This window comes from Sceloporus occidentalis, unplaced genomic scaffold (genome assembly GCF_023333645.1).
Source record: "Sceloporus occidentalis isolate IW3139 unplaced genomic scaffold, rSceOcc1.0.p SCAF_4, whole genome shotgun sequence".
In the NCBI taxonomy this organism is placed as follows: Eukaryota; Metazoa; Chordata; class Lepidosauria; order Squamata; family Phrynosomatidae; genus Sceloporus; species Sceloporus occidentalis.
In genome coordinates this window covers 4,614,273-4,641,314 of record NW_028316984.1, presented here as the reverse complement: position 1 = coordinate 4,641,314, position 27,042 = coordinate 4,614,273, and the positions used below count along the sequence as shown (strand labels likewise).

The following is a 27,042-nucleotide window of genomic DNA, read 5'->3' as shown; positions in this document are numbered from 1 at the left end:
AGTAGATTAATCTCAAACCAGCAGCATATATGAGAGCAAACCTGATAAAAAATACTGGAACTGCAAATCATGCTATTATAAGAATGCCCATCATAAAGTGTAATTCAGAACTGTGGCTGCAAGCAAATTAATGATTTGTTCAGCCATCATTTCCCTCTTAAATGACTGAAGAGACTAAAAATAAATAACCACGTTTCACAATCTCTAAAGATGATGTTCTTTACTGGGGGAAATAATGCATTACTTGTTACTCATTATATTACACTATGTACAATATATGACCTATTACTTTTACATTACTAACTGATGACTTTTACATTATTGTTTAATTCAGAGACTAGGGTGGGGTACAGACCGCCGCTTTGCGGCGGTCTGCCGCCGCCGCCAGTAGGTCCGCGGGGGAGCCGGAGCCTTCAGACGGCCCGACTCCCGCGCGGACCGAAAAAGAAGCTCGCTACGTCACAAGCGGCGCGATGCGTACGGACGCTCAGCGTCCGATACGCAAAGATGGCGGTGCCCATGTGGAAGGGGCGCCGCCATCTTGTACGTATAGGATACGTACTAGGGTTAGGGGGGTGCGGAAGCACCGTCCCTTCCTAACCCTAGTACGTATTCTATACGTACTAAATGGCGGTATGTATCCCGCCATAGTCATGTTAGTCTTCACACCATGCATCTGAGGAAGTAAATCAAGGTCCCAAACACACTGTAGAAATAATCCAGTTTGAGCCACTTTAACTGCTCTGGCTCAATATTAGGAAATCCCAGGAACTGTAGCTTTGTGAGACATTTAGCCTTCTCTGTCAGAGTGTTCTGGTGCCACAATAAATACATTCCTTATCACTGAGCTAGGGCAGTTAAAGCAGTCTTGAACTGGATTATTTCTGCAGGATGTTTTGGACCCAGTTCAGTTCAGTTCATCTTTATTACGGTTATAGACCAGCACAGGTAAAAAGGGGGCAGAAGATAAAAGAAGGTAAAAAGAAGGTAAAAACACAGGTGAAAATAGTATTTAAAATATTCTTTTAAAATCCAGTGTGGCAGGGCAAGATTGGTTCTAGCCAACTGCAGAGGACATTGCCTGACGAGTTTTAACTGCAGCTGCACAGAATCTGGAAACTTTGGCCCGTTCCGCACGGGCGTAAAGTACGCCCCCAGGACGTACTAGGGTTAGGAAAGGGCGTGCTTTACACACGCCCCTAAGCTTAGTACGTCCTGGGGACGTACAAAATGGTGGTGCTCGTTCTACACGGGTGCCGCCATCCTAACGTCGTGGATGCATAGCATCCGCACGTCCCACAACAGAAGTGACGTCGTGAGTGTGTCATTGGCCACTTGCGGCACTACTTCTGGGGCCAAAAAGAAGCTGCTTTTTGTGGCTTCTTTTTTGGTGCATCCAGGAACCGCACGGTTTGGCCGCTGCGGTTCCCAGGCTCAGCAACTGGCGCCGCTGGCAGAGCACCCATTTTGGGCGCTCTGTAATGCGCCATTATATGTTATATCAGGGTTGGTATCTGAAAGGAACAAAGAAGTGTAAAATTGACTGGTGTGTCCTTGATGTTTACACACTAAAGGTGAAATAAGATTGAGGCAGATGTACCTATATGATGAGCACTGGAGTAATATATTTTCTGTTGTCTCTATTTGGTCAGAGTCACAGGGGCATTGTCTGAGAAGGGAATCTTCTTATATTGGCCTTCAAGGACAGCTGAGGGAAGGGCATGACATTGTGCCAAAATAAAGGCTCTCTGGTGTTTAGGTATTTTGGGTTTTACCGAGTATGCTATAGGTGATGCCAAGTATCTGTTGGAATCACTAACAATAAAAGTTGGGGTGCTAGCTAGGTCTGGCTGTCACTCTATATCTATCACCCATTGTTTAATGGTTGCTTTAGCCTTTTCATATCCCATGCTCAGCAAAAGATCTGGCGAGAAGCCCAGTGAAGAGATTTTAGTCATCACCGTCTGTTTTCATGTAGTTTGGAACTCATCAGTCAGGGTACATGGAGCAAGGCCGGTGGGAAAGAAGGATAGTCTGAGCCAGTAGCTGAGTATGGTCATCCACACTTTGGCCTCTATTTTCATAAAGCCTGACTCCAGTCTCAGAGTTACATTAGAAACATATTTTGGAGTTGGGAATACTGATCTTAGAAATTTGGATTGCACAAGTTCTAATGGTGCAGAGTTGGGGAAGGGGTTTAGTATGAAAATTGATTTGGCCATAGGCCTGCGAAATATGATTTCTTGTCTTTTGAACATTGGATGAAGTGGATTCCATCATCCTCAAAGTTTGGAGGAGGGCATTTATGCTGGGTGTATTAGGCATGGTCATTTGGGCCCAGTCTAGCATTCAAATCTCCCCCCAGGACTAAAAATACATTTGAATTCTGGAATATGAGGTTAGCAGTGTATGATTGAGCTCATAGGTTTCTAATTTGGGATTTCTTCTTCATTGGAGGCATGCCGACATTTATTACCAGCAGAGTGCAGTGGTTAAATTAGGTTAACACTGCCATGGCATATGTTTTAAATGTGGGAAGAGGCTTTGTTATGGGATGTAGGGTGGTGGAAACTAGGCCTCCCCTTGCTCTTACATTCTTTTTCCCAGGCTCTGCTGCAACCAAAAATGTGCAAAAGCCATTTCATTCCAGATCTTTAGTAGCCCATGTTTTTGGATCAGAAGAATATCATATTGGGCAAAGAAGTCAATAAAACAGGTATCTCTGCCAGATGTGTACCACTCAGTGATGTTCCATGTCATAAGAGCAATCTTATGCTGGTTAGTTGGTTGTCAAGTGGTTGCACTGGAGGGAGCAGGCTGGATGGGTAATTTCCCCAGTGACAGTTGGTTCACATTAGCCGATTGCTGGGATAGCTGTACCAATGTCTTTCTTTCTGGTTGGTGGTATAGAACCTCACATTCCCCCACTTCCTGTTTCATCTGTTCTGGTAGGGAGGATGGGAGCAACATGGTCAGCAAAGTGAAGATCCCAGGCAGGACAGATCCCTCTCCTTTGGTGAGGGAAGCATCGTTTGGGTCAAACAGTGAGATAGGGAATGAGGTAAGTGGTGGTGAGGGTTGTCTTTTCTGTAGGTATGGCTTTGAGGTCCCTGGAGTTTGATTGTAGATGAGGATGTATAATCATTACAAGGCATTTTGAGAGGGCTATATGATATTCGGGATTTTGTAGATTCCATAACCTCTGATAGTGTCATCACTTTCAGATTTGCTATCTTTATCGAGAAAATCCAAATGATGAACTGACAGCTTCCTGTGTGTGGATAATTTCAGTGGGTCTGGGTTACTATTTGCTTTTTGCTGTTCTCTTGGGGGAGGTGTCCAAGTATCTGTGAGTTTTCTTCTCAGTTTTATTAATTCTTGTTTTATGTCTTGAAGTTCCTCCCTTGAAGTAAGCCCTCCATCCTGGATGTGGCTGGCATGTTTACGATCTAGGTTGTTACATCTATGTTTGTTGTTTTTCTTGTAAAAGGGTGATAAGTAACTTCATCTTTGAAAACTCTGATAATTTTGATATAATATGGTTGCCAAAGGAATTTACTCATTTGAGTTAGTCTGTTAGGGATAGATGCTTGATTGAAAGTCATAAATATGCATTTGGCTGTGCTAAAGCTGGGTAAATAATGATAGTCTTTTAAATCAATTTCCCTGATGTGGCAGTATGTAGATAGATCTTGCAACACTTTTGAGACTAACTGAAATAAAGAAGTTGGCAGCATGAGTTTTCACAAACTGCCCTGATGTGGCAGTTTAGCAGCTGAAAAAGGAATCCTGAAATTGCTTTTTATGGATTCCAGATATGTGCCTTGTGGTGGATTTCTAAGATGAGTTGTTTTTTCTGTAAAACATGGACATATCTATCGATTTTGTGGGTTTCTCGGGCTATGTGGCCATGTTCTATAAGAGTTTATTTCTGATGTTTCACCAGCATCTGTGGCTGGCATCTTCAGAGAAATTGACTATACCTGGTTACATCTGGATGTTCTGAGGAAACTGAGCAATCTTCCTCCATGTGACCAAACTCATTACTATCCACCTCACTGGTAACTCATTACAGCCAATTTGTAAATGGTTATTCCTAAACTCTGGGGTAAAAAGCACATATGTTATGTATTAATTATAAACAGTGGATTGTGTAATTTCATAAAAATTTGTACATGTTGCCTTATTTGCCATTAAAAAAAAATCTAGGTAAAGCAATCTCATTTCGTTTCAATGGATAGGCTTTCCTAATTCTAATATTTAAACCTGTCTACACACCTGAGAACAAGGGCTTCCCTCATTTGTTTCTGTTGTTGTGTGCCTTCAAGTTGTTTCCTACGTATGGAGACGCTAAGGTGAACCTATCATGGGGATTTCCTTGCATGTTGCTTCAGAAGGGGTTTGCCATTGCCATCCTCTTAGACTAAGAGAGTGTGACATGCCCAAGGTCACCCAGTGGGTTTCATGGCTGAGCTGGAATTCAAACCCTGGTCTCTAGAGTCATAGCCCAATGCTCAAACCACTATAACAAAAGTAACTGAAAATACAGACTCCATGCCTGTACATTGTCACATTTCCCCCACATACTATTTTACTATCTTTGTCTGATGAAGAAAACTGCGAAGCATTGAAAGCTAGCATAATGTATTTTAGTCTTTTGGTTGGCCCAAGAAAAGTATTCTGACCAGACAGATTTTGGATTTTCTTGTTTTTCTGTAATTTCATGTTGAGAATTTGGTGTCTGTGTAAATACATAACATGCCCCTAATATATGAATTAAATATTAAATACTAAACTCAATTTAAATATTAAACTTGAAACAACAGTTAGTTATACAATCAGGCCATGCATGTTCATTTATATGAGCAAAAAGCCACAGCCATATGCTCAAGTGAACAGAAGGGCATTTGGAGTTAGCAATGTGATCACACATTTTAGACTCAGCTATTTCTTTCTCCCAATCCCAAACTGCAAGTGATATGTTCATGCAGTAGTTTACTATTTACTTTCCTTGTGCAAGACATTCTGTTAACCTATGTTCATGGAACCCTGGATTCAGCCTGAAAATCTGAAGCAGGCTTCTAGTCTTCCAAAAGTCTGAAAAGTGAAGTGAAAGCTGCATTCAAAGTAATTGAGAAGAATAAATCACCAGGCACTAGAGATCATACTACAAACATATGCTGTATAATGGAGTATACCAGGGAATTCCAAAAGAAAATCTGCATGTGCTTTATTGACTACAGTAAAGCTTTTGATTGCATAGACCACAAACAACTATGGAATGTTCTCAAGCTGATAGAAAGAAAATTCCACATTACCATGTGCAGATGTGAGAGCTGTACAGTGAAGAAAGCTGATAGAAAGAAAATTAATTAATTTGAGATGTGGTGCAGAAGAGTGCTGTGGATACCATAGACAGCCAAAAAAGACAAACAGATGGTTCCTTGAACAGATTATACTTTCAGACCACTGTCTTCCACCATTTTCTGACTGTTTAAACCTTTAGACCTCCAGTTATCATAGAAGAATTATACTTTATAAATGGAAAATGCTTCTACATTTTTTGAAATAAGATTTGGCTAATTTAAAATTCTCTTTGGTTGCCTTAGCACTGCAGAAATAATCCAGTTTGACACATTTCTAACTGCCATGGCTCAATGCTATGGAATTCTGGGAACTGTAATTTTGTGAGACATTTAGCCTCCTCTGTCAGAGAGCTCTGGTGCCACAACAAACTACAATCCCCAGAATACCATAGCATTGAGCCATGGCAGTTAAAGTGGTGCCAAACTACTTTATTTTTGCAGTGCAGATGCAGCCTTGATCTTTTTCTTTCTTTCTTTTTTAAGAAGAGTAATTTTTAAACCACAAAGCCAATTGTGGGCTTACTGGATTACATTTTAATACAAGGTGAAGGTTTGTGAAAACAGTTATTTCTGAACCGCTAAACAGGTCACTCCACAAATGAATCTTAGGAGCAAGGTCTGGCAGTCAGGTAAGTTTAGTATATTCACTTTTCATTGTATTGCATTATCTGTAAGTTACATAGCTACCCATTCAAACTTTGCAGAAGCTAGTAATATTTTAAAAAATGAACAAAAATAATGTATAATTAAAAGGAAATAATATTTAAAAGGAAAGATGTATTTCCAAAGAAGACAGGAAATACAGTTTTATTTTCCAAAAGAACTGTGCCCTTTTTACAAAGAAAAATTATAGTTGCCACAGATTATTTTCAACAATTCCAAAGTTTCTTCATTTGACCACTTGAAAATCAAAGTTCTTTAAGATTATAAATATAGCTTCTTATAGCACTGTTATTACATACTGTGTATGAGGAAAGTGGCCCAATCTTGTTGCTATAGCGTCGAATGGCTTCTCTGATGTGGGCAGGCTGGATGGCATCACTTTGGGCTTCTCCACCACATGCTGCAGTACTCTGCAAAAGAAAAATACATACATGGTGAATGGATCAAAAACACACAAGTGTTTACACAGGGTGCTAATTAAGCAAACTGATCTAAACAGTTTCGTTAATGTTTTTGTTTCCATATAAAATCAATCCCATTTTGGGAGAAAGGTGGAATATAAATCCAATAAATAAAATATACTTCATAAAATAAAATAAAACCAAATAAAACATTAAGAAATCAAAAGCGACAATTATATTACTTTTTCCTGGAATATCAAGAGGAGAATAGAGCTCAATAGGTTCAAGCCTTTCTTTTGTTGTTGTTAGTTGTTGTCAAATCAATTTTGACCTATGGAAATCCTAAGAAGGAGAGACCTCCAAGACAGGATCTGAAGACTCAAGGCCATGGCTTCTTTGATTGACTCTATCCATCTGCAATATGGTCTTTGTTTCCAAGGACTTCTTCCTTTCCAAGCATTATTGTCTTTTCTAGTGAATCTTTTAATTATTTATTTATATTTTAATGGTATTCATTAGATGGTTGGAGGAAAGTCACACACAGAGCTAGGAAAACCAGGGAACATTCTGGGAGACTGCAGCTACAGAATCAATTTGAATCTCTGTCTGTTATCAGAGATGATGAGGAAGAGCAGCAGGGACAGACTTCAGGGACAGAGCAGGGTACCCTGGGAGTACCACCAAAGGGAACAGTTGCTGCTAAGCTTCGGAGGAGGCGTGTGGTGGTCGTGGGGGACCCCTTGCTGAGAGGCACTGAACCAGTGGTTTGCAGGCCTGACAAGATGTCTTGGAAGGTGTGTTGTCTCCCCAGGGCAAAGATCTGTGATGTGACAGAGAGGCTGACAAGACTTGTCAAGCCCACTGACCATTATCCCTTTCTTTTGGTTCATGTGGGAACCAATGATACTGCAAGGCACAATCTTCAGAATATCATAAGGGATTATGAGGCTTTGGGTAGGAAGTTGAAAGAGGTGAATGCACAGGTAGTCATCTCATCTCTTCTCCCAGTCGAAGGGCTTGGTCCAGGAAGGGAGAAGAAAACAGCGGATGTAAACAACTGGCTCCGTAGATGGTGCTGCCAAGAATGGTTTGGATTCTTGGATCATGGACTGAAGTTCCATGATGAAGGACTTCTGGCAAGGGATGGGTTGCATCTCATGCCTGTTGGCAGAAACGTTTTTGCCAACACTCTCAAGAATTTGATCAGGAGGGCTTTAAACTGAGTTACGTGGGGGGGGGGGGGGGGAGATAGCAGGGATGGAGAAAATAGCCAAACTGTCATAGAGGGAACAAGACAAACAGTGCAAGGGCCCAACAGTGGGAGAAAAAATGTTTGCACAGGCAGCAAGTAAAGAGAACACATGGTCTTAAATGTATCTACACTAATGCACAGAGTATGGGAAATAAGCAAGCTGAACTTGAACTCCTAGTACAACAAAGCAAATATGATATAATAGGCATTACTGAAACCTGGTGGATGAGTCTCATGATTGGAATGTAGGAATAGAGGGGTATAACCTTTTCAAGAGAAATAGGCCAAACAGGAAAGGAGGAGGTATAGCCTTATACGTCAGGGACATTTACACCAGTGAAGAGATCCAGGACATCAATCCTGGAAGCCAGGTGGAGAGCATCTGGATAAAAATTAAAGGGGAGGGAAACAACAAGGATGTTATTGTGGGAGTCTACTACAGACCCCCCGCAAGTCAGACGGAGGAATTGGATGAGGCCTTTCTAGAACAGATGACCACACACTCAGAAAGGAGAGATGTAGTAGTGATGGGTGACTTCAACTATCCTGATATTTGCTGGAATTGAAACTCAGCCAAATCCTCAAGGTCTAGCAAATTCCTCACTTGCCTTGGAGACAGTTTCATTGTCCGAAAGGTGGAAGAGGCAACAAGGGGGCCAGCTATTTTGGATCTGATCCTAACCAACAGGGATGACCTAGTTAATGGAGTACAAGAGGGGGGGGGGATCCTTAGGTGGAAGTGACCATGTTCTCCTGGAGTTTGTTATACAATGGAAAGGAGAAGCCAGGCGTAGTCAGACACGCCTTCTAGATTTTAGGAGAGCGGATTTTAGTAAACTTAGAGAAATACTGGGGATAATCCCATGGCCAGGTATACTAAAAGAGAAGGGAGTTCAAGACGGATGGGACTTTCTTAAAAGGGAGATACTGAAGGCACAATTTCAAACAGTTCCAATGAGGAAGAAAAATGGAAGGTGTCTCAAGAATGGATGACTAAAGAACTTTCAACTGAGCTAACTTTTAAACCGAGCATGTATAAGAAATGGAAAAATGGGGAAATCACCAAAGAGGAATTCAAACAAATAGCAAGCACATGTAGGGGTAAAGTCAGAAAACCTAAAGCACAGAATGAACTCAGGCTTGCTAGAGAGGTTAAAAACAATAAAAAGGGCTTTTTTGGATATGTCAGCAGCAAAAGGAAGAAGGTGGAAACAGTAGGGCCACTCCGTGGAGAAGATGGCAAAATGCTAACAGAAGACAGAGAAAAGGCAGAATTACTCAACACCTTCTTTGCCTCAGTCTTCTCAGAAAAGCAAAGGGTGCTCAAGCTGAGGATAATGAAGCAGAGGACAGAATAGGGGAATTTCAGCACAGAATAAGTAAAGAGATAGTACAGGAATACCTTGTTAATCTAAATGAATTTAAGTCTCCAGGACCAGATGAACTACATCCAAGGGTATTAAAAGAACTGGCAAATGTAATATCGAAGCCATTGGCAATAATCTTTGAGAACTCCTGGAGAACAGGAGAAGTGGCAGCAGACTGGAGGAGGGCAAATGTTGTCCCCATCTTCAAAAAGGGGAAAAAAGAGGATCCCAACATTTATCATCCAGTTAGTCTGACATCAATACGAGGAAAGATTCTGGAGCAGATAATTAAACAGACAGTCTGTGAACATCTAGAAAGCAATGCCATAATCATAAAAAGTCAACATGGGTTTCAGAGAAAGAAGTCATGCCAGACAAATCTAATATCTTTTTTTACATGGATTTGTAATTGGCTGACCGGCTGAAGCCAAAGGGTGCTCAACAATGGCTTCTTTTCATCCTGGACAGAAGTGACCAGTGGGATTCCACATGGTTCTGTCCTGGGCCCAGTGTTATTCAACATCTTTATCAATGACTTGGAGGACAGAATTGGGAGCATACTCATCAAATTTTCAGTTGACACCAAATTAGGAGGAATAGCTAATACCCCAGAGGACAGGATCAAAATTCAAAATGACCTGAATAGACTAGAAAGCTGGGCCAAAGCCAACAAAATGAAATTCAACACGGAGAAATGTAAGGTACTGCACTTAGGGTGGAAAAATGAAATGCACAGATATAGGATGGGCGACACCTGGCTAAATGAAACTACATGTGAAAAGGATCTGGGAGGCCAAGTAGACCACAAGTTGAACATGAGTCAACAGTGCAACACAGCAGCTAAAAAGGCAAATGAAATTTTAGGCTGCATCAATAGAAGTATAGTGTCTAGATCAAGGGAAGTAATAGTCCCACTCTATTCTGCTCTGTTCAGGCCCCACCTAGAATACTGTGTCCAGTTCTGGGCACCACAAGGTCTGGATGCCATGCCCTATGAGGAATGACTTAGGGAGCTGGGGATGTTTAGCCTGGACAGGAGAAGGCTAAGAGGTGATATGATAGCCCTGTTTAAATATTTGCAAGGATGTCATATTGAAGAGGGAGCAAGCTTGTTTTCTGCTGCTCCAGAGACTAGGACCCAGAACAATGGATGCAAGCTACAGAAAAAGAGATTCCACCTAAACATTAGGAAGAACTTCCTGACAGTAAGGGCTGTCCGACAGTGGAACACACTCCCTCAGAGAGTGGTGGAGTCTCCTTTTTTGGAGGTCTTTAAACAGAGGCTGGATGGCCATCTGTCAGGGATGCTTTGATTTGGATTTCCTGCATGGCAGGGGGTTGGACTGGATGGCCCTTGCGGTCTCTTCCAACTCTATTATTCTATGATTCTAAAAGTCAGAGTACTTGGGAGAAATAAATTACCAGGAGCAGTTGCCATACTAATAGAGCTGCTTCAAGCTACAGAGAGGGCATCAACTCTAGTTATAACTAAAATCTGTTAAAAATATGGAAAACAAATAATGGCCCACAGACTGGAAAAGGTCAATATATATTATAATCCTCAAGAAAAGGGCACCAGGGATTGCAGGAACTACAAGGCCATTGCACAAATTTCCCATGCAGGTAAAGGACAGGTTGTTTTTTTTTGTGGGCTTTTCAGGCTATGTGGCTATGTTCTATAAGAGTAACTTATAGAACATGGCCACATAGCCTGAAAAACCCACAAAAAACTATGAATGCTGGCCATGAAAGCCTTTGACTTCACAAAGGACAGGTTGCTTATCTGAGAGAGGGATAAGCCCAAATTTGCCAACATGAGAAAGTCCATTATGTTCCAGGTTTGAAAGTGAGCAGGTGAGAGATCGGCATTAGAAAGAAATGCTAGAAACCTGTTCCACATGTAAGTGTAAGATTTCTGAGTAGAAGGCTTATGAGCCACTACAATGACTTGTTGAACTGGAGAAGGTAATTCCGTCAATGGCAAATTCTCCATGCCACAAGTCCAAGAGTCTCTAGATCTGGATATTGAACCCAACTTCCATGAATGCTTAGTAAGTCTGGATGGAGAGTAGTTGAATGTACAGTCGGCCCTTCTTATATATGGATTTTTTTATACACGGATTTAAGCATCCACGGTTTGAAAATGTTCTAAAAAAGTACAGTGGACCCTTGTTATATGCTGAGATTTAGTTCCAAGATCCCCTGTGTATAACAAAATCCGTGTATGCTGAAGTCCCATTAAATATAATGACATAGCAAAATGGTGCCCCTTATAAAAAATGGAAAATCAAGATTTGATATTTGAAATTTATACTTTTTTGAACATTTTCAAACTGTGGGTGCTTGAACCCGTGTATAAAAAATCTGTGTATAAGAAGGGCCGACTGTATAAATTTCAAATATCAAACCTTGATTTTTCATTTTATATAAGGGATACCATTTGCTATGTCATTATATTTAATGGAACTTGAGCATTCACGGATATTGTTGTCCATGGGGAATCTTGGAACCAAATCCCAGCAGATAACAAGGGTCCACTGTACAACCCCCAAGCCAGACAGAATAGGGGCACAAACCATGGCTGTCTTATGGAGTGATGAGGATGGCATTGGTGGGACAATGTTCATTATCAGGGGAAATGGAGAAAATGCATACAGCATTTTGTCTTTCCATTGAAAAAGAAAGGGATCGCCCCTAGGAAGTCCTTCTCCAACATCCTAGAGCAGAACTGGAGTCATTGTTTAACTGCATGCTAAAGAGATCTACCATCTGAGCTCTCCATCATTGAAACACTTCATGGATGACATCTGGATGGAACATCAATTCGTGGCAAAACTCCAAGGATCAGCTGAACTGGTCTGCCAATATGTTCGTTTTACCTCGAAGATGAATCACCTGGATGGAGATGCCCCTCTCTATGTTTCATTCCCAAATCTGTATTCAAATGTGGAGAAATGTTGTGGAACTCATATTTCCATGCTTGAGTAAAATATTGCTGTCATGTTGTCTGATCTCCCATGGAGAAAGATTTGAAGACCTTTAGAGCTTTCTCCATCGCAAGTATCTTGAGAGCATTTATGTGGAGACAAACTTTGTTGGGTGCCCATTTCCCCAGTACTGTTCTTCTAAGTGTGTACTCCATCTTTCCTGCAAAATAGTTATAGTCCTGGTCGAAGGTGGTGCATAGAATGGTATCCCAGTACTGATGTTTGATGGGTCAAGCCACCAGTTCAATTAACACTGTACTTTTTGAGGCATTGTAAAGTACTTGAATGAGAGGTCCATGAGAGGATTGAACACTCCAAGGAACCATGACTGGAGCCGTCACATGCAAAGCCTTGCCAAGGAGGTGACAGCAGTTATGGAAGCCATGTGGCCCAAAAGTACTTGGATTAGATGGACTGGTAAGTGCCAGGAGTGTCAACACTGAAGCACAGTATCTACTAGAATTTCAAACTGGTCTGCTGGAAGGTATGCCCCTGCTGACCTCAAATCCAAAACTGCTCTAATGAACCTTAATTCCTGAGCTGGGATGAGATTCGATTTGTCCCAGTTGACTACAAGACCGAGTGATGTTAGCAAATCCAGTGTGTAATCAATGTGACGGTTCAATATTTGCAACAAACACAGTCATCAATATAAGGGAAGATGACAATCATTTTCTGTCTCAGCCAAGTGACAACGATAGCCATACACTTCATGAACACCCAAGGAATGTGAATGCAAGTGCTCACATTGGTCCAAGGTACAATAGGCAATGGGAATGTCCATCACAGCCAGGTAGCTTAGCCCCACATTCAGTACACCTCTTGAAAGAGGACAACATATTTGGAAAAGGACATAACAATTTTCATCAGGTTCAAAGCCAAGATGGATGTGCCAAGAATGGCTGTAGAGAAAACCAAGTCAAAACTGTAAACAAAACAGACCTACTTGTCAGGAAAGAGAAGGTAGAGTATAAGAGCAAGCTGAAGTCAAAACTGAAAATATAAGATACAGATGAAAATTCCTGGATGCTGCTAACACAGTGGCCCAAAAAGGAACTGAGGTAAATAGGCAGGAATCTTTTTTCTGTGTATACTGTATATTTCTGTCTTTCTATCTACCTACCTACCTGACAAAGAATTTGAGTCAGCAGTGTGATCCAGCAGCTAAAAAAGTCAAAGTGATTCTAGACTGCATCAATAGAAGTATAGTATTTATAGAAAGGGAAGTAATAGTACTACACTATTCTGCTTCACCTGGAATACTGTGTCCAGTTCTGAGCACCACAATTCAAAAAGCTGGAATGTGTCCAGAGAAGGGTGACGTAAATGATGAAGGGTCTGGAAACCATGCCCTATGAAGAGAGACCTAGGGAGCTGGGTATGTTTAGCCTGGGGAAGAGAAGGTTAAGAGGTTATATGATAGTCCTGTTTGAAGAGATGTCATATTGAAGATGGAGCAAGCTTATTTTCTGCTGCTCCAAAGACTAGGACACAGAGCACTGGATGCAAATGACAGGAAATAGATTCTGCCTCAACATTAGGAAGAACCTCCTGATGGTAAGAATTGTTTGACAGTGGAACACCATCCCTCGGAGAGTAAGTGGAGTCTCCTTCTTTGGAGGTTTTTAAATAGAGCCAGGATTGCCATCTTTTGGGAGTGCCCTGATTGTGTGTTCCTGAATGGCAGGGGGTTGGATGGTCCTTGAGGTCTCTTCCAATTCTATGATTTTATGATCACTGATCCTAGCAAAATTTCTTCAATTTTCCATGAGGCTGGGTGTTTTTTGTTTTGTTTGTTTATTGTTTTTTTTTGGCTTTCACAGGAACTCCACTTCAAATTTTTCCTGAATGAAATTCTTCGGAAACTCTAGTTATACATTTTTAGGTTGAAAACAAAAAATATCAGAAAATAAATGTGCTGCCCCGGTGCTTAAACTATATTTGTAAAATTAAAATATCAGTCCCAGTTTTGCCTAGTTTTTGGTTACAGTCATGACTCATGTACTGGGCTCTGCACACTTGATGTGCTACATTTTTAGTGATGTCATCTATGCATTTTCCAATGCAAGACTAAGTATATTAATTTTTTCTGATGTTCTGGCAATGATCATTGGTTAATTGAGATCTCAATTTACCTTTTCTGTGGTCAAGCATATTTGCTCACAAATGTGCACACTGCCAAAGAAAGTAAAAACTAGTATTATTTGCCTGTTGTGCCAAACTTACATATTCTGCTCAAAGGCTGGTAAAATTGCACTGGAGAGATTCCTAATGTTTCTTAAGCAGTGATTGCTCTTCCATGCAGACTACTTACCTTTAACGATGTGACTGATTTAGTATTTAATTTTCTAACAAATTCTTTCTAACAAGCTAAATCTTGAGTGAAGAATTAAATAATTACAAATAATTATTAACTTTAATTCAGTTCCTCAACAATAACAATGTAACTATATTACATTATGACTGTAACAAAATAAGGGTGAACTTGACTTCGGTTGCTGTGGCCTGGAGGAGATGGAGGGGAAAAGCCAGCTTACTCCCAGTGTTTCCCGATTTGAAGGGAGAACCTACTGACCATACCACCAGCTCCCATAACGGGCTGACAATTTATGCACAGACTTGCCAAAAGAGAACACTCGTGGCTACAAGCTGTGCTGTACCATTGTTTTCCTGTTCTGCCCCAAACATATGTGCATGAGCTCACTGATGCACCACCAGAAGCCATCACTCACTTCCCTTAACCCATCCAGCCACCAGCCCATTAGACTGGCCACTCGATTGCATGACTGAACAGCTGTCCATATGACACACTGGTGAGCCCAGTGGATTGATTGCATAAGCATATGAGTGGTCAGCTGTACCATCAACCCACTGCATACACAATTAATCAAAAAGATGACAATACAATACCAACAATGCAATGGATTTAACAGAAACAACTAATATTACCACTCGATTCTACTTTGGTCAGACTTCAACTGGAATACTGTGTCCAGTTCTGGGCATCACAATTAAAAAAGGATGTTGAAAATCTCAAAGGTGTTCTGACACTGGGTAGCACGCGAAGCCATTTTGGAGGGCATGCTGAGAGACGGGAGGGCAGGGGAAGAGGCACTCGCCTGTTCCTCTCCTCTCCGCCCCCCAGGTCTTTAGCTGTCTCTGCAGAGGCAGCTAAAGGCATAGGAGGGCAGGGGGAAGAGGAGGAACAGGCACATGCCTGTCTCCCCCCCCCCCCCCCCCCCCCCCGTTCGTCCGGGCCTTTAGCTATCTCTAGAGAGGCAGCTAAAGGCATGGAATGGCAGGGGAAGAGGAGGAACAGAGGAACACCTTTTCCTCCTCTTTCCCTGCCCTCCCGTCTCTCCACATGCCCTCCAAAATGGCTTTGTGTGCAAGAGAGGACACATATGCCACCACGGTTCTATACTGTACAGTATCTAAAACCTGGCAATTTTTACGACTGTCTCTGAAGCCTGGCCAGTTTGGTCATGCTGCAGAGTGAGGAGGGGGAATTGACATTTTGTTTTCTTTAAATAAATATAAAAACAACAATAACTGTTTATTTTTTCCTTTCAAAGAATATAGGGAAATAAATATTTATTATATCAACCTTTCTCTTCCAGCAGGCCTTCGCCGATTGATAATGTCCAGAACCATTTGAATCCCCCTCCTTTTATTATTTTTCTTTTATTATTTTTCTTATTTGCGGTTTGTTTTTGTTTGTTTTTTAATTTTGATGTATTGTTATGTGCTTTTTAACCATGTTTTACTGTTTAATTTTATAGTTGGGAGGGAGGGTTGGGCCGGGGTCTTGTGGGGCTTGTTGTTTTTATTATTGTGTATTGTATGAACTTTGTTGTTACCCACCTCACTCCTCAAAGTGGAAGAGGCGGGATATAAATAAATATTTATTATTATTATTATTATTATTATTATTTATTAAAAGGAATCTCAAACAGTTTGAGGGGGAAAAAGAGAAAGAAGGAGATCTTTATATTTAGTATAAGGCTTTAATTTCTGGAATGAAACTGATTATTTCTATAGAACTGGAAACTGTTTCAAACTATCTGTAGATGATAGAAAATTGCTAAATTTTGTTTTAAAAATAAGGCTATAAATGGGGGAATCGAACATCATGTGAAGACCAACTGACCCAGAGTGGTGAATTAAGGAAGTCAACAGGAACTTTAAGAAGTAAAGAAGAAAGGAAGACAAAAAAGAAGACAAAAAGGAAACAAAAGAAAAATATGTTATGTATATTGTATATACTCCAAAGCGTGATTATTGTAGCTATTGTCTTTGTGTTAAGAAACATGTAATAATAATAATAATAATAATAAACAATAACATTTCCAAAAGGACTTTAAGTGTACAAATGACATTTATCTGTAATAAAATTCAATGTTAGTAACAGAACAACACTATTTACTTATTACAAAGATAAATATTTTCTCTCTTTAAATGTAGCACTATTTATCATATCATACCAAAAAGGTAAGAGGAAGTAGCGTGTTTATACTGTAACAGACTGCAGTTTTGAAGATGGTAAAATATCTTTTTCTGCTATCTTAAGCTTACTTTTTTCCTCTTTCGCTGTTTAACTTTGGAGGACTCTTGTCCGAGGCTACCATTCCCCATGGTTCCAGACTGAATTTTTCCAAAGAGCTGTGGGCCTGTTGAAGGAGGAGTGGGCGTTGGAGGTGGTGTGTTTTCAGGAGAGTCCGGGCTGGGCTTCATACTTGCTGTCTGTCCTACTACATGCATCTAAAAATACAAAAATATTAAACAGAGTTGTTAGTATATTGCTCACCCTATATATATACTTTAAAGATTACACATTGGGAAGCATAGACATGAACACAGACAATTTCTAGAACTTTGTCATAATCTGGGTCATTTTATAGATAGCAGTGATATTACAATGTCATTTACATCACTAAGGGAATCCACCAAAAGGCTGAATGGCAGCCAATAATATAAACCTAGAAGTTTCCTTGTCAGCATAAGCTGCAAACAGAATTACTTGCACACAGAATTAAAGAAAGATTATGGTATTCACTACCAATAACAGTTCTCAGTATGAAGCGACAGATCTAGGAGCGTCCCCAGACTGAGAACACAGTCCTTTGTGGAGAGCGTGACCCCATCTAGGACTGGAGGTTGCAACCCTATACCTGGTTTGGGGGCCCCTACTGTAAGTACCTCCATTTTGTCTGGATTCAGCCTGCGTTTGTTTTTCCTCATCCAGCCCATTACTGCTTCAAGACACTGATTGAGAGGAGAAATGCCATCTGTTGTCATAGCTGCTGATTGGGACATGGAGAAATATATTTGGGTGTCTTCAGCATACTAACACGCTGCCCCATGTATGTGAATGATTTCTCCCAGCAGCTCTGAACTCAGGTACTGGGATACAACCTCCAGTCCTGGAAGGGGTCACTTTCCTCTCAAAGGATTGTGTTCACATCCTGGGGGTGCTCTTAGATCTGTCGCTTCATATGACAAATCAAGTGACTGCAATGGTCAAGAGTGCCTGTTATCAGCTTCAGCTGTTACGTCAGCTGCGCCCTTTCCTGGAAGTCAGGGACCTTGAGACGGTAGTACATGCACTGGTAACCTCACGCCTTGATTTCTGTAATGCACTGTACATGGGCTACCTTCGTGCTTGGTCCAGAAACTTCAATTAGTTCAAAACATGGCAGCTAGACTGGTCTCTGGTACATCCAGAAGAGACCATATAACACCGATCCTAAAATCACTTCACTGGCTGCCCATTAGTTTCCGGGCCCAGTACAAGGTGTTGGTTATGACATTTAAAGTCCTAAATGGCTTGGGTCCAACCTATATTCGGGACCGTCTCCTTCCATATAATCCTCCCCACACACTTAGATCCTCAGGGAGGAATTTGCTACAGCCTTATAAAACAAGGCTGTCCACGACCTCCCAAAGGACTTTCTCAGCTGTTGCGCCCAGGCTGTGGAATGGCCTGCTGGATGAGATCCGTCATATTACCATCCCAAACAGCTTTAAAAAAGCTATAAAGACAGAAAGAGTCCTCCATATTGGAGCAGTTATTGAATTTAAAATCTCTCCCTTTCCCCATCCATGCCAGTCTCCAGAGCATGTGTCACCTGTAAACCTCCTACACACACACCAGCTGCACTCCTCTCCAACCTGATGAAGAAGGACTGAGACGCCTTCCTCACTGAGCAGAAGCTTCTCCCTTTGCACCTGGTCACTAGTAAGCCAGCTGCTCAACTGCTACTCCGAGGGTGACTGGGTGCAAAGGGAGCATCAACCAAGCAGCCAGTTGAGCAGTGACCAAAAAGCCTGTCACCTGCACTGGCCTTTGCCTCAAGACTGGCACAAAATAGAAACTACTCAGTCGCTGCTCAGTCAGGTGCTTGGTTGTTGCTCCCAAGATTGGCTGTTTAGAATTTGCAGTAGAACAGTAGACCTAACATTAAGAAGGATGGGGCACTACGGTTGTTACCCAAGAGGAAAGGGGGTGGTAGTTCAAAAAGGTTTGGGGACCATTGCATTAGGTGATTGCATTAGGTGATGGAAGCAATTCTCTCAGTAAGGAAAGGGCTTGGACTGAAACAGGCTAGTGGACACCAACACTACTTTTACTGCCTGAAATTTGAGAGGGGGCTTGCAGTGACATTTACACATATAATATTTATTTCTATTCTTATGAGAAAATCAACAAACTGAAAAAAAACCACATCAAAGTACATATTTACCTCAGCAGAACTGTGATACTGAATGAAAGTAGCAGATATTGCATGACTAAAGGGGTCACCAGCTTTAGGAGTCATTTCCTGCTTCACCAAAAGGGCTAGGTCCACCAGCTGAGGGAAGAATAATCATTCTTTTAAAAGAGCTTTAAATAGTATAATTGATAACTGATTTTAACTTATTGATTAACTTATTTAATTAAGAAACTACTGTGTATAAAGATATACTCTTGTAAAGCAAAAATGGAAAATGTGTAGCCTTCCAGATGTTGTTGGACCTCAGGACCCAAGAGCCCAAATCAGCCAAATCACCCAAATTTATAGTTTTTTGTGGGTTTTTCAGGCTATGTGGCCATGTTATAGAAGATTTTCTTCCTGACGTTTTGCCAGCATCTGTGGCTGGCATCTTCAGAGAAACGTCAGGAAGAAAATCTTCTAGAACATGGCCACATAGCCCGAAAAACCCACAAAAAACTATGGATGCCGGCCATGAAAGCCTTCGACAACACCCAAATTTATTTTGAAAAACTATAGTACAGTTGCCCCTCCATATCCATGGATTCTGTATCCATTGATTCAGTCATTCACGGCTTGAAAATATATATTTTTTAAAAACCACAAAAACAAAAGCAAACCTTGATTTTTGCCATTTATAACAGGGGCACCATTTTACTATACCATTGTATATAATAGGACTTGAGCATTCATGGATTGTGCTTTCCATGGGGGGTCCTGAAATCAACTCCAGAGGATACCAAGGGCTCACTGTAAAAAGGCTATTATTTTCTAGAATTACCTTATATATATAATATACATATTTACCTGTGCTACAGTCTCATAAGCTAAATAAGCCAAAATTTCCATAGCAACTGCATTTGGCTTTATTTCCATGCTGCTGCAGTCCAGCCAGTCTCGAAACTTAGAAGCTTTCTTGGCTGTGCAAATAAAACACAATAAATGTTATATTGATAAGATATTTTCTCTCACATACAACTTAACATTGTTTGCTTTCTTAAATATATAAAGAGTAAGACTGAACAAGTATCAAAAGTTAACATTCTGGATCTTGAACACACTGGCTGTGATCCCAGATAGCTAGTATAAATAATGTAATTATTTATTAGTGGAAATTAAATTAGTGTAAATTAGTGTAAATAATTAGAAGTACCAACACATTTGGTGGTTTTAGGCAAGCTGCTATGTCTCAGTCTCCTAGCAAACTCACATTTGTTTGTTTGTATACACAAGAGCATTTATATGTGGTGGCTCAAGTGGTTAAAACTCTGACTCTGTTGACTGCAAGATAGGCAGGTTGGCAGTTCGAGGCCTGGATACTGCATGATGGGGTGAGCTCCCATCACTAGTCCCAGTTTCTGCCAACTGAGCAGTTTGAAAACATGCAAATGCAAGTAGATAAATAGGTACCACTCCAGTGGGAAGGTAGACAACATTCTGTGCATTTATGCTGGCCACATGATCACAGGGTATTTTCTGGCAATGTTGGCTCTTTGGCTTAGTAACGGAGATGAGCACCACCCCTTATAGTCGGACAAGACTTGACAAACTTGTCAATGGGGAATAGCTCCCAAAGTTGCTCACAGTGTAGTACCTGAACTCAACACTTGTGTATATCTTAGACAAAACAGTATGGGAAGAGGAGAAGGAGGAGGGATCAGAACCTCCAACTCTCACACACACCCTTGAGCAACTCTAGTGCCCCCACCCCACCATTTAAGAAACACTGACCAGTTAACTTAAATGACTTCAATCTATAGGGTCAGACAAATTGCATCCAGACTATTGAAGGAAATTGCAGATGTACTCTTGTCATCATATCTAAGCACTTTTCATCATATCTGAGAAATCACTAATCAATCATTGATCAGAATGAAGAATACAAATCAAGAGAAGACTAGGACTCATAAGGGCAGATAACTAGACAAGATCATGAAATTCAAATATATATCACTGAATACTAAATTTAAGATTCTCAATGTCATTAAAAAATCTGCCTGCGCCATCCACAGGCTTGCCATCTGCAGACTTGAGCTCATGTGGATGGCAAGCCTGGGGGGAGAAAATGGCACACAGGAGTGCGTCACCATTAAAATCAACAGGACTTGAGGTCCTGCGTTTTTACACATACACAGGGGAGTTCGGAACAGATCCCCGGCATATACAAAGGAACCACTGTATTTCCCATCAATGTATGAGTGTGAAAACTGGGTGGTAGAGAAAGTGGATAGAAAGAAAATAAATTCATTGGAGATGTAGAGGACAGTTCTGTGGATACCATGGACAGCTAAATAGAAAAATAAATGGGTCCTACAACAAATCAGTCCTGACTTTTCCCTAGAATCTAAGATCACACTTTGGCTACAACATGAGATGGCATGACTCATTAGAAAAAACAATAATGCTTGGTAAGGTAAAAGGCGGTAGGAAAATAGGAAGACTGCATTCAAGGTACATACATTCAATCAATGAGGCCATGGCCTGAGTCTGCAAGACCTGAGCAGAGCTGCTGTGGATAGGGTGTCTTGGAGATCATAGAATCATAGAGTTGGAAGACGCCACAAGGGCCATCCAGTCCAACCCCCTGCCATACAGGAACTCTCAATCAAAGCATCCCTGAGAGATGGCCATCCAGCCTCAGTTTAAAGACCTCCAATGAAGGACACTCCGCCACTCTCCAAAGAAGTGTGTTCCACTGTCGAACAGCCCTTACTGTCAGGAAGTTCCTCCTAATGTTGAGGTGGAATCTCTTTTCCTGTAGCTTGCATCCATTGTTTCATGTTCTAGTCTCTGGAGCAGCAGAAAACAAGCTTCACTCTACATCCATTCAAATATGGCGATCATATCACCTCTTAACCTTCTTTTCTCCAGGCTGAACATCCCTAGCTCCGTAAGTCATTCCTCATAGAGCATGGTTTCCAGGCCCTTCACCATTTTCATCACCCTTCTTTGGAAACACTCCAGCTCCTCAACATTCTTTTTGAATTGTGGTGCCCAGAACTTGACACAGTATTCTAGGTGAGGCCTGACCAAGGCAGAATATAGTGGCACTATTACTTCCATTGATCTAGACACTATACTTCTATTGATGTAGCAACAATAGCCTTTTGGTAAGGAGGGTTCAAATGCTCCTCTGTTTCTCCACAAAGTATTGAACATCTGGCCCTCCGAGGGAGCAATCTGTTACAGTTCCTCCATATGGAGTGTGAAGTTAGGAACAATAATCCACCCCTAGTATAGAGGGATCGAAGACTTGGCCTGGTATAGAGGGATCAGGTGTCTTTTAGGACTGAGTTTGCTACATATGGAGCTACAGTCCGTCCTCGCTTTACACAGGGGATCCGTTCCGGATCCCTCCGCGTAAGGCGAATTCCGCCTATGCTCGAGCCCCATTGGAAACAATGGGGCTTGTGCGCAGCAGCGCGGTGGCGCAGGCACGCGCAGGGCGCAACGGGTGCACGTGCCCATTCAATTGAATGGGACGCACTGCCCCTTCCGCCCCGCGCGCGCGCCACGGCTTCAGCACATACGCTCAAGTCCGCGTATGGTGCGGGCGCACTGTAATCACTTTCTCTGGAGTGCAAAGATGGTACTGATGCTCAGAATGGTGGGCAGCTACATCATCTATTTCACCTGTATAAAGCAAGTGACAGTACTTTCCTTTGATATAAAGGGAGCAGCAATGTCCTCAGTTTTGTCCGTACTGAACAAGTGATGGTACTGGCCCTCAGTATGGAGAGATCAACCATGTCCTCAGTTTCAAGCATATGGAGTGTGAGATGATACTGTCTCTCAATAAGGAGGGGTCAACCATGCCCTTGATTTTGACAGTATGGAGTGAGAGACAATACTGTCCCCCAATATGGACAAATCAACCATGTCCTTGGTCTCAACTGTATGGAGCAAAAGATGGTACTGTCCCTCTGTATGGAAGGAGAAACCAAGTCCTCAGTTTCGACTGTATGGAACAAGAGATGGTAGTGGCTCTCAGTATGGAGTGAGTAACCATGTCCACAGTGACGTCTGTACAGAGAGAGTGACAATACTGTCCCTCAGTATGGAGAGAGTGACCTTGTCCTTGGTTTCATCCATACAGAGTGAGAGATGGTACTGTCCCTTGGTATGGAGGGAGCAACCATATACTGAGGGACCAACTCCACCTCATTTCTTCCATACAGAGTGAATAAATGGTACCGACAATGGGCCTGTTACAATCTCCATCAACAGGAGTATCAGGATGGTCTGAAGCCAATAGCAATGTTGATCCGGTAGCTACTCAACATTTCCTGGCCTGTGTAGGAGTAAGTGCCATGCAAGACTGCCTTAGGGCCAACTGGTCTGACAAGTCCATGGGATAAGAACCGAAGAGGATCAAGGTAGGGCAGGGAAGAAGAAGCTGATGATCCATAAGTTTAGACCATTTCCCAACTGCTCAAAAAGCCTCAAATAGGCTCTGCTCATACAATAGAGCTGTTAACCTTGCCTCAGAATCACGATCAGCCTATGCCAAGTGCAAAAGATGAGGCAAGTGGCCAGTTAACCCCGTATTTAGTCAGAAATTGCAGTGCTCCTCTTAAAATATGAACGGAGAGTGAAGAAGAATGAAGAAATAACCATCAAAGCGTGATACCAATCCTGTCAAGTATGGAATTTAAAGTCTGGCAGGCAAACAAGCTTGTAAAATGTGGGTTAGACAAGGTAACAGTCACATGGATTTGTAATTGGTTGACTGGCCAAACCCAGAGGGTGCTCAACAATGGCTCCTTTTCATCCTTGAGAAAAGTGACCAGCGGGGTCCCACAAGGTTCTGTCCTGGGCCCAGTGCTACTCAACATCTTTATCAATGACTTGGAGGACAAAATTGGGGGCACACTCATCAAATTTGCAGATGATAGCAAATTAGGAGGAATAGCTATTACTCCAGAGGACAGGATCAAAATTAAAAATGACCTGAATAGACAAGAAAGCTGGGCCAAAGCTAACAAAATGAAACCCAACATGGAGAAATATAAGGGTGGAAAAATAAAATGCACAGATATAGGATGGGGGACACCTGGCTGAATGAAACTACATGTGAAAGGGATCTAGGAGTCAATGTCAGGACCATGGTAAACAAGTCTGAGAAAATGACATGGATGTGGCCACTAGGTGGAGCTGCTGTGCAAGTTATTTACAGCTCTAGTGACAGGTATATGTGTCAGCATTCAAACAGTGCATCATTAGAATGTTGATGCAGCTGTCAACTGTCAGTTCTCAATTGTCACTGAGGGGGAGTGAGACAGTGTGCACCTCAGAGTGGGTTGTTACTGGTGTGGATGGTGGATGGTGTCGATGTTTATAGTGTTGTACACAGTGGAACGTCTTCTATGAATAAAAGCCTCATCTGAGAGAAGATTAGTGTCTCTTTGCTCACTGAGAAAGCGACAGGTGTTTGTACAGCTCACAAGCTGCTGACTACAGTCACAAAGGTTGTGATCCTGGCGCCATACATTGACATGTTGCCCCATGCACTGCACAACATAAACATCAAAAGCATTTTAACAGTCCAAGTAGATCACAAGTTGAAAACAGTGTGATGCAACAGATAAACAGGCCAATGCAATTTGAGGCAACATCAATACAAGTATAGTGCCTAGATCAAGAGAAGTAATAGTGCCACTGTATTCTGCTTTGGTCAGGCCCCACCTGGAATATTGTGTCCAGTTCTGGGCACCACAATTTAAAAAGGATATGGAGAAACTGGAGTGTGTCCAAAGGAGGGCGACTAAAATGGTGAAGGGTCTGGAAACCATGCCCTATGAGGAACGACTTAGGGATCTGGGGATATTTAGCCTGGAGAAAAAAAGGTTAAGAGGTGATATGATAGCCCTGTTTAAGTATTTGAAGGGATGTCATACTGAGGAGTGAGCAAGCTTGTTTTCTGCTGCTCCAGAGGACAGAACCCGGAGCAATGGATGCAAGCTCCAGGAAAAGAGATTCTACGTCAACTTTAGGAGGAACTTCCTGACAGTAAGGGCTGTTCGACAATGGAAAACACTCCCTCGGAGGGTAGTGGAGACTCCTTCCTTAGAGGTCTTTAAGCAGAGGCTGGATGGCTTTGATTGTCAGGGATGCTTTGATTGAGATTTCCTGCATGGCAGGGGGTTGGACTGGATGACCCTTGTGGTCTCTTCCATCTCTACGATTCTATGATTCTAATTAAACTTGAAGAGTCTTCAGTTGCTGCTGCTGCTGCTGCAGGGGACAATAAGAAACTGTGAGTTTAGGAGGGAAGTGAGCCAATAAGCTGCTCGGAGAGTGGGCAGGGCTCTAATACAGTAGCTGTAGAAGGTTCCAAAGATGCACTGTCCAGGAAAACCCAATTGTGTGATTCACAGAGAACATGAAGAAGAATTTTACTTCACAACTTGTCATAGGATAGTATCTTACAATATAGAAAAAGCAACAGGCTAGTATGGGAGACCAGAGCAGGCTGTGTGACCTACTCGGCACAGTCCTTCAATTGAGGGAAAGAATAGGGAAATTGAGGACAACTGTCCCACTCTCCACAATTTCACTTGTTCACTTTGCCTAAGGGTGAGTGCTGAATGGCAAGTTTAAGGAAATACTGTTGTGTATGTGTATGTATATGAAATGTGCCTGTTGACTTATGGCAACCTCGTGAATTTCACAGGAATACTCAGGTCATTTTGCCAGTTCCTTCCTCTGAAATAGAGTGGGCAGCACCTGTCATTTGTTGGCTGTCTCCTACCCAAGTACTGACCAAGGCTGACTCTGCCTGGCTTCTAATATCAGACAGGATCTGGTGCCTTTAGGGCTTTTATGTCCTAGTATACTATTACCATACTTTTTTAAAAAAAATGCTTTCTTAAGCTTTCTATTCTGTTATTCTGTATATTGAAGATTTATATTGGTAAAGTCTTGATTGTAATTATTAGGTGCAAAAAGTGAGTACATCACAAGCCTCTCAAATACAGAAACAACTTTAATCTGAAGAATCCTCAGCCTAACCATTTACAGATGTCATTCAATGATCTAAACAGAGCTTCCTTCCCTAAAAAAAACCACATCAAAAAACCCACCACTTGGAAATCAAACCTCCCTACTGTTTGACATTTACAGAGAACACAGTTGTGTATGTGTCATATAATTTTCATATTGTGATTTGCAAGTGAGTCAGCTATTTCCCCAAGTCAAATGCTTATTATGGAAAACAAGGTAAGTATCTTTTATTCAAATGCCAATTGAGCTTCCATTTATTATTGCAGTGTCAAGGATTATTTTGTCATGCTTTTTACAGGCTCTTTCACTTCTCTCTCACTCTCATTCTCTTTGATGTTTGACCTTAAGCATAATATAGCTACTTCTGTAGTGATCTGGGTCTTGTTGTTGTTTTTACTGCATGATCACAACCATTAATTTAGAATCCATTGTAAAGATGGCTAATAATTGTATGTGGTTTCTATATGGTGGTAAAGCCCTAACATTTCCATTAACTGGCTTTGGCATATGATTTTGTCCGGGCCCAACTTGTGACTTCTGGCTCCTAGTTTTCTATTTGTGGCTCCTATTCCACAGCTGCACTGACACCCATACACATATCTGTCAATGAGCCCATTGCCACAGAAACAAGGCTAGATGTGCTGTTCCAGATCAGTCCCTACTAACTATTCTTACAAAGCCACCATGGCATGAAGAAGAGGTAAAGGAATTTATCCTTTTTTCTAATGATGGGAGTGTGTGTATGTGTGTGATCCCTCTTAAGTATGTTGTAAGCCATCCTGGGCCCCAAGATAAAAATAAAATAAAGGCAGGATATAAATTAAATAAATAATTGGTAGATAATATTATAATTCCACATGAACAGCTTATCAAAAACTACAATCCGATATAGTGTAACTATTACAGCACAACACTTACAAAAGCTCAACTGACGACTTTCACAGAATTCTGCATATTGTACAGAGTCCATCATTCGAGCTTGTCTTTCTGCCCTCTGAAAAAACAATATAAGAATACTTATTATTCATATACATACATCTTTATAAATTCACAGAACTCACACATCCATAGGTCCATAGGTCTGACAGCCACTCTCAATACCAAATTAGTGTCATTTATTTAAGATATACATATACAAGTTGATGATAAGAAGCAAAGTATTACAACTTGCATCATTTTTTCTCCATGGGACTTAGGACGGCACACACATTTATCCCCATTTTATTCTTTACTGAACAGATTATAATATTTC

The 27,042-nt window shown here is 41.4% G+C and overlaps 1 protein-coding gene across 5 annotated transcripts in view; it reads right to left on the bottom strand.

Moving 5' to 3' along the window:
- LOC149313442 (transcription initiation protein SPT3 homolog) overlaps positions 1-27,042 on the bottom strand; it is a 285,233-nt gene that overhangs the window by 61,410 nt on the left and 196,781 nt on the right. For all 5 annotated transcript variants that reach the window (XM_089519115.1, XM_089519116.1, XM_089519117.1 and 2 more), the window contains 5 exons: positions 26,709-26,784; positions 19,596-19,708; positions 18,780-18,887; positions 16,612-16,797; positions 6,329-6,439 (listed from right to left, as the gene is read on the bottom strand). In XM_089519115.1, coding sequence (XP_089375241.1) covers positions 6,329-6,439; positions 16,612-16,797; positions 18,780-18,887; positions 19,596-19,708; positions 26,709-26,784 — 594 coding nt within the window. The remainder of the gene's footprint in view (positions 1-6,328; positions 6,440-16,611; positions 16,798-18,779; positions 18,888-19,595; positions 19,709-26,708; positions 26,785-27,042) is intronic.